Below are 13,009 nucleotides of genomic sequence, written 5' to 3'. Positions count from 1 at the left end.
GATGGGTTCAATGTACAAAATCTTTTCCAAAATAATGGCGAATCGGCTTCATAAGCATCTCCCGGCCATTGTGCATCCTCTACAGTATGGTTTCATTAAGGGCCGAAATATTCTGCACAATGTATTGAATGCTCAACTAGCTATTGATTATGCAAGGCATTCTAACCAGGAGGTGGTACTCATTCAATTGGACCTGGAAAAGGCTTTTGACTATCTGGATTGGTCTTTCGTTGCTGAACTTATGTCGGCTATGGGCTTTGGTCCCAGGATGTCTCGTCTAATCTACACCATTAGCGCTGCGGCGTCTTCGCGAGTCATGCTGAACGGTGGTGTTACTGAGCCATTTGTACTTGCCCGCTCAGTCAGGCAAGGATGCCCTTTGAGCCCGCTATTCTTTGCCCTCGCGACACATCCAGTTCTTTCCATGTTATCCCATATGGTAGCCTCTTCTCAGTTGGCCGGTCTGTCGCTTCCTTCAGGCCAACACTTCATTAGCCAATCCCTGGCGGATGATACTTTTATGATTTTGCGGGCGGACAAGGACAACCTCAAGCGCGCATTGGATGTTTGGGGCATTTTTGGCCAAGCCTCTGGCCTTCGCATCAATGCGCTCAAATCAGCCATTCTCAGCTGCACGGAGTCGGATTTGCAGTCCTTGGACTGGCAGGGTCTGGTTGTTCCTCGTGGCTCCATTGTCAGGCACCTTGGGTACCCTTTGGGTGTCGACGTTCCACCAAAGCAGCTTCTGCAGTGGATTTCTCAGAAAATGATGGCCAAGTTTATGTATTGGAAATCTCAAGCCTGGCCCTTCCATATTCGTCTCAAAGTGGCCCAGACAATTATGTTGCCAATGTTGACATATTTTTTGCCATTGTTGCCCTGGACTGCTACGACTCTCAATGTTCTTACTCAGTCTATTCGCTTCATGCTATGGAAGAAGGACTCATTGCATGCAGGTATTTCCTGGATTTCTTGGTCGCATGCCTGCACCCCTAAACGCATGGGTGGCGGAGCTATTTTAGATGTCCAAACTCACATGCAGGCACTCCGTTGGTCTCTCTTTCGCGCCATGTGCTTGGATCATCATCCATGGGTCGATATAGCCCGTTATTTCCTTCAGAGCCACGGGCTTCTACATGGCAATACCCAAATCCGGACTTCTTGGTGGCATGTTCTTAATGCTGATTCAAGGTTCTCCAGTTCTTCCTCGTCGCTGCTCAATCATTTGGTAGGTTCCTGGAAACGGGTCCTTCTAAAGGCTCAGTGGCATCCAGCGGAGGATCGCTTGACTACGAATTCTTTTCAATTGGAATTATTGGCAGTCTCGCGTTTACTTGTATGGGAAGGCAAAAATGAGCTTAGACCACAATTCAACCGGATGGCTCGTTTGGGCTTGTCTTCGGTCGCGGATGCCACCCTTGCTAGTCGTAATGTGCTTATATCTTTTCGTACAGCCAGGAGGCTTTACAGGATTCCGCGGGGATATAGGCCTTTATGGGAACAGCTTTTGCGGATGCTCCAGAACAGACAACCCTTTCCTGCCCTTGCTTCAGATCATCCCTGGCAGGATTGGAACCTACAAGGCCGGCTGCCTTTAAGCAAAGCTTCTGCTAATCAAGTTTATCATATTCTGGTCAAAGATCAACAATGGTTAGTTACCAAAGCCAATGCTTTATGGGGTTTACGAAAATCCCGGTCCTGGTGGACGGCAACTGTGATGGAGGGCTGGTTGAACAAGACCCCCTTCAAATGTAAAGTATTTCTTTGGAGAGTGATGATTGGTGGTCTCCCGCTTGCGTCGGCTCTTTCCAAGCGACGAATCTCCAATGGCAACTGTTTCTTTTGCACCACTGCGGTGGAATTGGCCCGTCACAGATTTATTTCTTGCCCTGTTGCAAAAAAAATCTGGTTCTTTTTGTCGGCTATTTGGCAAGGAGCGGTTGGATTCACCCTGCGCCCATTTGATTGGGTTTTCGGACAGCCCAAATACCCCACTCCTGCACAGCCACATATGAAACTCATGTATCATTTTCTTCGATATTGGGGCTGTTGGCATAACTGGACCATTAGGAATGCTTTTCTTTTTGACTCCGCCTATAATGTTCAGCGACATATTGCGAGGCTTAAGGGCCTTTTGTATTGGCAGTTGGATCTTCTCCGGCATTCTCATTTGCTCTCTAGGGAGGACTTCCGTCCCTGGCTTATGGCAATTTCATCTGCCCCCTTGCCATAACTTTGTAACTTGTAGCACCTAGCCCCTCTTCACATGATGGCCTGGATTGGCGTCATGTATCTTGTAATCAAGTTATCTTGTACTTTTTTTCGTAATTAATACAATTACCTTTTACGAAAAAAAAGAGAGAGAGAAAGAGACAGTGGAAGATGAAGATCTGCTGTATAAAGTGTGCTGTATACAAAGATATGCAGATATGTACACGGGCGCAGTGCGCGGGACTGCGTGTCTCCACCTCGACGATGCAACCTGCTGTTCACCTCGAAGTCCGCTGCAGTCTGCACGATCTCCAGCCTGTAACCTGCGAACAGAACTATGGAAATCTGTGCAGAATATCGGCTATAAATAGCCAGCCAAAATGCGCCCAGAATAGACCAAACTGACCGGTACAGGTCGGACTGCCACGTGGCAGTCCGACTGGTCAGTCCGACCAGGCTGCCGTACTGTACGGCCAGGAATCTGATCGCTAACACCCCCTCTTAGAGCCTGGACCGGGCAGAAGCCTGAGGGATCTGGCATGTCTCCGAAGTAGAGCCTGGGGAAGCGCCTTCGTAAACAAATCTGCAAGATTGTCCTCCGTCTTGCGGTACTCCGCAACGATGGTCTCATCCAGAAGCTTCTCTCTGATGAAGTGGTACTGGATCTCTATGTGCTTCGTCCGGGCATGGAAAATAGGATTCCATGCCCAGGCAATGCAACTCTCATTGTTGCATTGTAGCAAAGTAGGACGAGTCTGGGGGCAGCCAAGCTCCTCCAACAATCTCCGAAGCCACACAACCTCACATGTGGTGGAAGAGGCGGCCCAATACTCCGCCTCAGTAGACGAAAGGGCTACCGTGGGCTGCTTCTTGCTACTCCATGAGATAACACCGACACCCAAGGTAAAACACTAGCCTGTAGTAGACCGCTTGTGGTCCACATTGCCAACCCAATCCGAGTCGCTCCAACCTGCAAGTACAAGATCTGAACCACCTGTGCCTGCTGGATAATGAATCCCTAAGTCAGATGTTCCCCTCAAATACCGAAGTATCCTCTGGGCAGCCTGCCAATGCACCGTCTGAGGTTCACTCATGGACCCCGCCAAGAAACCAACAGCAAAACAAAGATCAACACGAGTATTGAGGAGCCAAATCAATGATCCAATCAACTAACGATAGCGTGAAGCATCCGCCAAGGGAGAATCTGAATGTGAAGTGGCCTTTCAGTTCGGATCCATAGAAGTAGAAATGGTCCGACAATCCTCCATCGCAAAAGAAACCAAGAGCTCCTGTACATATCTCTGCTGAGAGATGAAAATCCCCCTCTGAGACTGATAAATCTCATGGCCCAAGAAGAAATGGAGTAGACCCAAGTCCGTCATCTCGAACGCCTGATGTAAAGCTACCTTCGTCTCTTTGACCTTCTTGTTAGCAGAGTATTTGTCAGCTCATGTGTGAGTCTCTGAGCTTGATCTAGGCTGGGCATTTTTATTAGGTATTTTAGGTTTTTTCTAGTGTGGCATTTTATGCCAGTGGAGCATTTTTATGCACCAGTCGGCCAGCATTAATGCTGTCCGACCAGCATTATTGCTCCCCACTTTTTCAGCCTATTTATACTCAGTGGCTCCTCCTCAGTCAGTCACTTCATCTTCACCATCTGCAGACTCTGTGGAGAGAGGAGCCAGTGCCAGTGCCCACGCAGCCAGTGACTCACTGTTGTATGCGACTGTCTCGTGTTCAGATATATGGATTCCATTTCCCATGCATACATCTGAGTTCTCATCTGTATCGTGTTCTTTTCTTTTCTCTTTTTGTCTTGTGTTTCAGCAGTTTATTTCAGCACATGTTTATGCTTCCACCGCTGCTCCACTTCTGACACTTCTGTGCATGATCACCTGTGACAATCAAATCGTCAACATACAACACAAAAAGCACACAACCAGCCTCGGAAGTGTGTACATAAAGCTGCGGATCGGCCTTGGAACGCCGATATCCAAACTGTGACTGAAAGAACGAGTCAATCTTCTCGTTCCATGCAACAAGGCCTTTTTTAACCTGTAGACTTGCCCATCTGAAGATCCAAAGCCAGGAGGCTGCTCAACATAGATCTCCTCCTTCAAATCACCATTGAGGAAGGCTGACTTCACATCCAACTGGTAGACAGGCCAGCCAAGGCAAGAACAGCTCGAATAGTCGCCATACGAGCAGTGGGGGCAAAAGTATCATGACAATCAATCCTTGGGTGCTGTGCAAAACCTTTAGCAACAAGGCGAGCCTTGTGCTTGTCCAAAGAACCATCGCTAAGGTACTTGGTCTTGAAGACCCATTTGACGCCAATCACCTTCTTATGAGAGGGGCGAGGCACGAGATACCAAGTGCCATTCCTCTCAATAGCCTCCAATTCGGCTTCGATAGCTTTCTTCCATGGTGCGGACTGTAAAGCCTCCTTCACGGAGGTGGGCTCTCGATCCTGCATGACACGGGTCATCAAAATAGTTAGAGCAAACAAGCTCCGTAGAATGTGCTTGGTGCCTCAATGACCGCCGCGGACCATCCTGCGGTCCCCACTCCTCAGGGACCCCCTCGATCCCTGAATCGCGGAGTGTGTCACGGGCCCAACAAGAAGGAGGCCGGACCTCTCCTCGCGGACCTCTCCTCGTCTCTCTCCAGCAGCTGAAGACTCTGGGATATCCACCGGTGGTAACTCCTCAGGGGTGACCGGTGGCGCGGGCTCCAAAGGAATTGTCTCGGGAGCCCAACTCTCCCCTGGATCTCCAAGAACGGGATGCTCCTCACCCGCTGCTATGACCGGAACCTCCACGAACCACACATCTCGACTGGTGTACACATCCCGCTTGACGGGATCATACAAACGATAGCCTTGGGACTGAGAGCTGTAGCCAACAACCACCTGTCTTCGGAAAGCTGCTTCAAATTTATCACGATGAGTCTTGGGAATGTGAACATAGGCATCACACCCAAAAACCCTGAAATAAGAAACATCGGGCTTAGTCCCAAAGTAAGCCTCAAAAGGTGTCATCCCATCAACGGCCGAAGCGGGGGATCGGTTAAGGATGTGGACTACAGTAGCCACAGCCTCGGCCCACAGAAACTAAGGTGTCTGTCGGTGCTCCATCATGGTGCGCGCCATCTCGATCACACTTCGTTTCTTCCGTTCAAGAATGCCATTTTCTTGAGGAGTGTTAGTGTTAGCAAACTCCTGATGAATACCTTTATCTGCACAAAAACGAGCAAACTCATTAGAAACAAATTCACCACCCTTGTCGGATCGCAAGGTCTTCAAGTGCCGGCCCGATCGGTTCTCCTCAAAGAGAAGCCAATCCTTGAAGTGGGAGAAAGCCTCCGACTGCAACGCCAAGAAATAGGCCCAAGTCATCCTGTTGTAGTCATCTACGATCAACATGAAGTACGAGCTCCCTTTCAAGGACTCGTTCCTCATAGGGCCACAAAGATCCGTAGATACAAGCTCCATCGGTAAAGTAGACCGCCGCGAAGCTTTGTTGGGAATCGCATCCCTATGCTGCTTCCCACGAATGCAGGAGACACATGGCTGCTGGCTCGCCACTATGTCTGACAACCCTCGAACAAGCTGTCCACGTGACGCCCTCTGAAGATAATCATAGTTGAGGTGACCAAACCGAGCATGCCATAGCTATGACTGTATGTGAGGTAAGAAGAAGAGTAGGGAGAGCGGTAGAAGACGTCAATTTGTAGATGCCTTTCTCCTCATATCCTGATGAGAGAACCTTCCTGGACCCACGATCAAGGACTTGCACCGAATCACTATCAAACTCCACCAAAAGTCCAAATGAACAAATCTTATGAACCGAAAGTAGATGATACCCTAAACCTGGCACATGCAAGACCTCTGAGGTATAGGTACCACCACGTCCATCTGGAATAAGCTGCATCTCACCCCGTCCTGCAATAGATACCGAAGAGCTATCTCCAATGAGAATCTACCCACGCGAAGATCGCAACTGGGCAACACCAACTGATAAAGGAGTCATGTGCCGGGAGATACCACTGTCAACGATCCACTCTCGAGCCTGGGGAGCTGTCATCGCAGCATCAAAAGCATTCGATAAAGAGTCCTCAATGACTGCTAGATGAAGAAACACAGCTGATGAGGGTGCAGCCACCGCTTCAGAATCCTTGGAGTCCTTGTTGGTATCCTTCTTGTCTTTGTCGGGGCAATCCTTCTTCCAATGGCCGGTCTTACCACAAATATGGCATGTGGATTCTTCGTCCTTGTCCTTCTTTGACTTGTTGTTCTCCTTCTTCTTCTTTTGGTCCTTCCCCTTCTTCTGAGAGGCTTGACCTGTCAAAGCTTCCGACTTGGAAGCATGTTGTCCCTTCAGTTGTTCCTCTTGGTCCAAGACCATAGAAACCAGCTCTTCCCACCGAAGAGTAGACTCACGCCCCGAAGCAATAAGGGCAGAGTAAAAAGCACCGAATCGTGGCGGCAACTGGGACAAGAGTGTGATCGCCATGTCTTCGGAGGAAATCAGCTTCCCCGCATTCTGAACCTGCATCTGAAGCTGTCTAAGCTTGTTGATGTGCTCCCGCAACGAAGAAGACTTGTTCACGGACAAGGTCCGCATCTGCACCTCCAAAGAAACCCACTTCATAAGGGTCATCCGGTTATACATCTAGTCAAGCTCTAGCCATATCTCCCGAGCCACCGTCAAGTGCTCGATGTGGGCTATCACAGCTATAGTACAAGACAGAAAAAGAAAAGAACGAATCCGAGCATTCAGTTTGTCCCAATGAGACTGAGCCTTGGCCAACTCCGCACGAGCATCGGAAGAGAGTTTGGACTCATCTCTCACCGAGGGCTGGTCGATCTCCTCCTGTACAAGCTCCGCCAAATCGTAAGACTCAAAGATGGCCAACATCATCACGTGCCATATGCAGTAATTGTCGCCATCGAGCTTTTGATCTGCGGGAAGAGCCGGTAAGACAGGCACCTTCCGATCCATGATCGTCTGGAACTTCAAGTCAATCTCTATAGACATCTTCACCTATAATGCCTTCACAAACACAAAAGCAACCCCCTCTGACTGTGAAAACGCAGCCTGCTAGGGCTCTTTCTTCCGCGTTCCGAACCTTCTTCACCCGCCAAAGGCGATGAAAAAGTAAAACCTGCACTTGAAAGCTGAAAACACAGCCTTCTTCCTCTTCAAACAGCAGCAAATTCACCAATTGGACTCCTTTCCCACGCACCCACGCTCGCAGTAGCCTTGTTCCGATACGCAGCCCTCCCGCTCGCCCTCGAACGCTGGAAACGCAGCCTTGTGTCGCGATGGAATCTCCTCTTCAAGTAGGTTCTTCACTCAGTCAGCCCTTCTTCACTGCTTTGATACCATGTCAGAGTGCAACGATTTCCATGGGACCAAGACTGAGAGAGAGAGAACGCAAAGAGAAGAGAGATAGAAAGAGACAGTGGAAGGTGAAGATCTGCTGTATAAAATGTGCTGTATACAAAGATATGCAGATATGTACACGGGCGCAGTGTGCAGGACTGCGTGTCTCCACCTCGACGATGCAACCTGCTGTTCACCTCGAAGTCCGCTGCAGTCTGCACGATCTCCAACCTGTAACCTGCGAACAGAACTGTGGAAAACTGTGCAGAATATCGGCTATAAATAGCCAGCCAAAATGCGCCCAAAATAGATAGGTCGGCTGCATTAAATGCAGCCGACTGACCAGTACAGGTCGGACTGCCACATGGCAGTCCGACTGGTCAGTCCGACCAGGCTGCCGTACTGTACGGCCAGGAATCTGATCGCTAACAAAGATATCAAACCAAGAGTGCCATGATGGGCTGCCCAAGAGCCTACCATGACCATAGAGGTGATGCCAAATGGATTTCTTCTTTCAAGTAGCCCAATCTAATGGGTTTCACATTTTTCTTAGTCTCCATACAACAAATCATTGTTGTAAGACAAGGATGGGGTAAAAAAGCATAGACAAAGAAATGATAATGTAATGATGGGGGTATATTGCGATGTGCCATAGGAAGCTATGATTGTAGACTACTAGAATGATGATGCGTTGCAAATACAATGGATCCAAGTCAACCACTCTTTGACAAAGAAGAGGGAAGGCATGCTTACACAATGTCAACGCATGGGTGATCCAAGAGATAATACAAAGTGTCATATTCAACAGAACACTGTGCAAAGTGCAATGATTCCATTTGAGCATTGCCCTCATGGAGAATGGTTCGCTTGCCCAAGCACTCTTTCATAAGTATGATCATTAAGGCACATACAAATAATGATGTTAATAAATATAAATCAATAGTGGAAGGAAATCAAAATCCCATAAGCATCAACAGAAGTAGTTGCCCTCTCTCAACACAAGACAATGGAAGGGAAGGCTATGGAACCCCCTCTTCCCATCATACCAATGTCAAAAGGGGAGGGAGGACCAACATCAATCCACTAACAAAGGTATTAAAGGATAGGGCAACTGAATGGTTTGGTCAAGATATCAATGTAGTGTTTGACAATGGCCTAGACTCTAGATAAATGGAACTTAGCTACACTGCTCTCTAGCGAAATGGTAGCGGACCCCAACATACTTTGTCTTTTGGCTAATGATTAGGTTGCCCAAAAGTGTTGTGGCACCTTGGCTATAGCTATAAATCACTGCCAAGATCTCACAAGGGAAGTGTAGCTCCACTAATAAGCTCCTTGAGTAGATGGCCTCGATATTACCGTCATACAAGGGCCAATATTCCACCTCCACTTAAGATGTAGCTACAGTGTCTTGTAGTCGGCTAAACCAGACGGTTGAAGCTAAACCCAAAGAGAATATAAAGCTACCATAGGAGCGCGAAGTATCCAAGCCTTTGGTTCGATCGGAGTTGGTGTATCCCTACGAGGTTAGTCCTCTATTGAAAGACAAGGCATAAAAATAAGTACATTTGAGCCTCGACATACCTTAATACACACACATACAAGAGATCCAATGAGATAGCTTTGGTACACTAAAGAATTGACTTAAAGTGGAGACTGAATAAGCTAAGTCAATGCGGGTGTGAGTGCGCCATAATAATTTTTCCACTACTGAATGCTAGGAAAGAGCGTCCTTTTGTTATGACACAAAAATACCCTAGAATGTTGGACAACCTCCATGCCCAAGAAACATGAGAGAAGACCAAGGTTGATCATCTTGAATGTGGAGCATAACTGTGATTTAAGCTCAAAAATAGCACACGAGTCAAAATCTATGATCAAATGATCATCCACATACAAAAGCACATAGCTAAACTACTTTAGAGGAGATCGTACATACAGGTTCAGATCATAAGGAAACTAATGAAAGCCATGTGATTGGAGAAAGTTATTCAATTGATGGAACCAAGACCAAGGCACTTGCTTCAATAAGTAAAGAGCTTTTCAAAATCCAAGAACCTTTTTCTCATGGCCTAGAATTGAAAATCCAAGTGGTTTAGGCATATGCACTTCCTCATCCAAGAAATCATTCAAAAAGCACTCGACATCCATCTATTAGATAAGCCATCTATGGTGAGAGACCAAGACTAAAAGAGGTAGAAGGATGTCAACAACACAAGGTAGTAATGGGAGCAAAGGTCAGGTCTCCTTGTAATGATTACCATGTCTTTGTCTGAACCCATGAACCACAAGGCGAGCCTTACACTTGTCTAGGGCCCCGTCAGCTTTTAGCTTTGTAAGAAAGATCCACTTTATAACTATGGCTTTCTTGAGACTCTAACAATCCACTAATGTCCAAATGCCATTCCAAGATGCTTGAGGGCCTCTTGCTTAGCTTTTCAGCTCAAAATACGCTACATAGTCCGTCATGAGGGCAGCCAAAATAAAGCAGGCACAAGCCTAGAAGAGTGTCTTGGACGCTTGACGATGGAATTGCGTGGATGGTCTTCGTAACTATGACTTTCATGCGACTCTAACAATCCACTAATGTCCAAATCCCATTCCAAGAAACTTGAGGGCCTCTTGCTTAGCTTTTTGGCTCAAAATGAGCTACATACTGTCATAAGGGCAGCCAAAAAAAAGCAGTAAGCACAAGCCTGGAAGAGTGTCTTGAATGCTCGAGGATGGAATCAGGTGGATGGATTGGAAATCCCAAGAAGCAGTGTACTTATGCTGCAACCCTCAACTCTAGGCAGCCACAAACCTCGCCCATACAAAGGCACTGCAAGCCCAAGTGAAAAATAGGCTCTTCGCTCAAATTATAAGTTCTCTATATTGATTACATAAAAGAGACTCGCAATTTCAAAGTTAACAAGTGCATCCATGTGAAGTCTTCAGCACTGATGAAACATCAAACTTGACACCACCAAGTTGTTGATTTTTTAAGTCTTTTCTAATGCTTTGGTGTGCCAATAAAAATCAACAAGCAGCATGCTCAAGTTCATTCTGTGTTGTACAATAAACATGTTACTTTCCTGGAGATTTCTGGCTGTCACTGATTGGTAAATACATCAATGATCTTGCAATAAGATAAGCTTAATGAAATCTTCTTATTTGACAACTTCGCCATAACAACATAAGTTGAAAACTACCTTTACAACATCATATGTTCCTTCAAAACGTATGAGGACTGCATGTACTGATAGCAAAGCTGAGTGAACTGCTTCCTTGATTTGGCCCTTTTTCAAATCCTCCCCAAACTTATCAGCCTCTTTAAAGACCTGCAGAATATAGAAAAAGAGGAGAATAGGAGGATTTTATTTCACATCAACAAACAGGTACATCAAAGCAAGGAACCACCTATGCATATACATAGATACATGCAGAAAATCCTAACCAAGGAGCTATTTGGAGTCTAAACAGTCAACCATGGGCCAATGAATCAAATATCTGAGCCTTCTCAAAAGTCATCTGACATCTGTATGTAACAACAAGCAAATGCAGAGAAACAAACACACATCAACTGGCTACATGATGGAGGTAAGCAGATCTCTCTACTGCTATGTTTTCCCTTCACTGTTCTAATTATTTGTCTCTTCTCTCTTAAAACATAGCTTATCACTCAATTCTATGACTTGAAGATTACAGAATTCAAAACACATTTCCAAGCTCATCAAGATCTTCTATTGTAAGCTATCTACAGGCACAAACTTGACAGAACTATACATTTCGCTCAAATTTCTTCAAAGGCATTTATAAATGGAAGCTAGGAGGACAAAAACCCAATACCACTTCATTGGGAGGAATCAAGAAGGCAAAGGGTTCCCTGACTTTTCAACCATTGACTGTACAACTGTATCATGGCTTTTTTGTACTACACCCTCCCTCCATCCCTCTCCCTCTCCATGTCTCACATTATAATGAGGATGGTACAAACCTCCCCTACGGCACTAGCAAGCTGACGTTGTAAAGCTGACAACAATTTCACTCGCCAAGAAATTTGGGCAAGTGCACTAACAACAAGTCCATGAGTTGAAGATCTCTCCCGTAGGGTATCACTTAGCAGTTTGGCAAGCCCTCGGAGAAATGCATATGGGCCCTGTTCCAACAACATGAACTTGACTTTGTGTGTGTCAGTTCCCTGGCGAAAACAGAGTAAAGAACAGCATCATGAGCAATAAGCATGCTAATTGGAATCCTCCAAGCTTGCAGGATCAATTACTTGGATTAACTGACAAAAGCTCACTGACCTCAGCACGCTCCTTCCAAAACTGTAGATTTTTTTCACAATCATGAAGCCTGCATAGCAATTTATCTGAGACTTGCTCAAACAGATCGATAACCTTCTGTACATCATCCAACTCCCGTCTGCATTGCATTAGCATGGCATTCATCACATGACTTCCAGCAAAGTCCAACACAGAAACTGACCTAATACCAGCCTTACTATTGAAGCAGAAAATCAACTAGCAGCTAAGCAACCAAACATAGTTCTAACATATGGAATTTCTATCTATGTAAAGCCTTGTGCCTTGAGAAAAGTTGCCGATACTGCTTGGCATTTTCATTCTTCTTGAGTTAGCAAAAAGGAACAAAAGGAAAGGAATGATTCAAGCCGAGCACGGTGAACTGCATGGACTTAAGATTCAAATGCTATACATTACAGCAAGGTATAGTATGGCAATAATGTGCCACAATGGAGGACTCCAAATGATGAATAAAAGTCAGGAAATATGTGTGCGTATAAGTACATTGTGGATGGTAAAGGTAGTGGAAGGGCTCGTCGTCTTCTTCTGCTCTTACGATGAGTCCATACGATCGAGCTAAAGGGAGCTGTGAAGGCCCCCTGAGCGTATTCGGCAATGGTCTCAAGGCTGCGTAGAAAGCCTCTTGGCCATGAACTGGAATAATGCAACGCAGCTCTTCTCACTTTCCTGGCAACATCTGTCCATCGCTTGGCCATGTCCTCGTCTTCAGCGTCGCCAGATGGAGGAGCCGGATCCATTTTATGTTGTTGTTAAAGACTGTTTGATTTCTCGTCCGCGACGGATTGTGGCCGAGGTGGTGACGGTGAGGAGTCGGAGTCGGGACCGCGCGGAGACGGAATCGTTAAGGCATCCATTAATGTTGCTAAGACGGTCCTTATTAGTAAGGCCCGTTATTTACCTATTCCCTTTCCAGCGTCCTTAGAAAGGAGGGGCTATGCACTACATCTCAAGAAAGACGTCATCTCGTCCAACACCTATCAATTTCCTAAGGAAGGCAAAGCAGTCTACTGAGAGACTTTTACTGAGCAAATCTACAAGATTTTGGTTAGTTGAGATCTCGGCAAGCTCAAAGGACTTGTCCTCAATGACCTCTCGAATAAAGTG

At 46.4% G+C, this 13,009-nt stretch overlaps 1 protein-coding gene across 1 annotated transcript in view; it reads right to left on the bottom strand.

Moving 5' to 3' along the window:
* Positions 1-12,783, bottom strand: part of LOC148021271 (protein DGS1, mitochondrial-like) — a 58,069-nt gene extending 45,286 nt beyond the window's left edge. Inside the window, exons 1-4 of the mRNA XM_087698232.1 lie at positions 12,389-12,783; positions 11,888-12,005; positions 11,575-11,778; positions 10,790-10,918 (exon numbers count right to left, since the gene is read on the bottom strand). Of these exons, the coding sequence (XP_087554358.1) occupies positions 10,790-10,918; positions 11,575-11,778; positions 11,888-12,005; positions 12,389-12,642 (705 nt within the window). The 5' untranslated portion in view covers positions 12,643-12,783. The remainder of the gene's footprint in view (positions 1-10,789; positions 10,919-11,574; positions 11,779-11,887; positions 12,006-12,388) is intronic.
* Positions 12,784-13,009: the final 226 nt, after the last annotated feature.

This window comes from Lygodium microphyllum, chromosome 18 (assembly GCF_053477565.2).
Source record: "Lygodium microphyllum isolate KBCC chromosome 18, Lygodium_microphyllum_v1.1.10, whole genome shotgun sequence".
NCBI classification, from domain to species: domain Eukaryota; kingdom Viridiplantae; phylum Streptophyta; class Polypodiopsida; order Schizaeales; family Lygodiaceae; genus Lygodium; species Lygodium microphyllum.
Note: the sequence above shows the minus strand (reverse complement) of the source record. Positions and strands in the feature narration are given on the sequence as shown.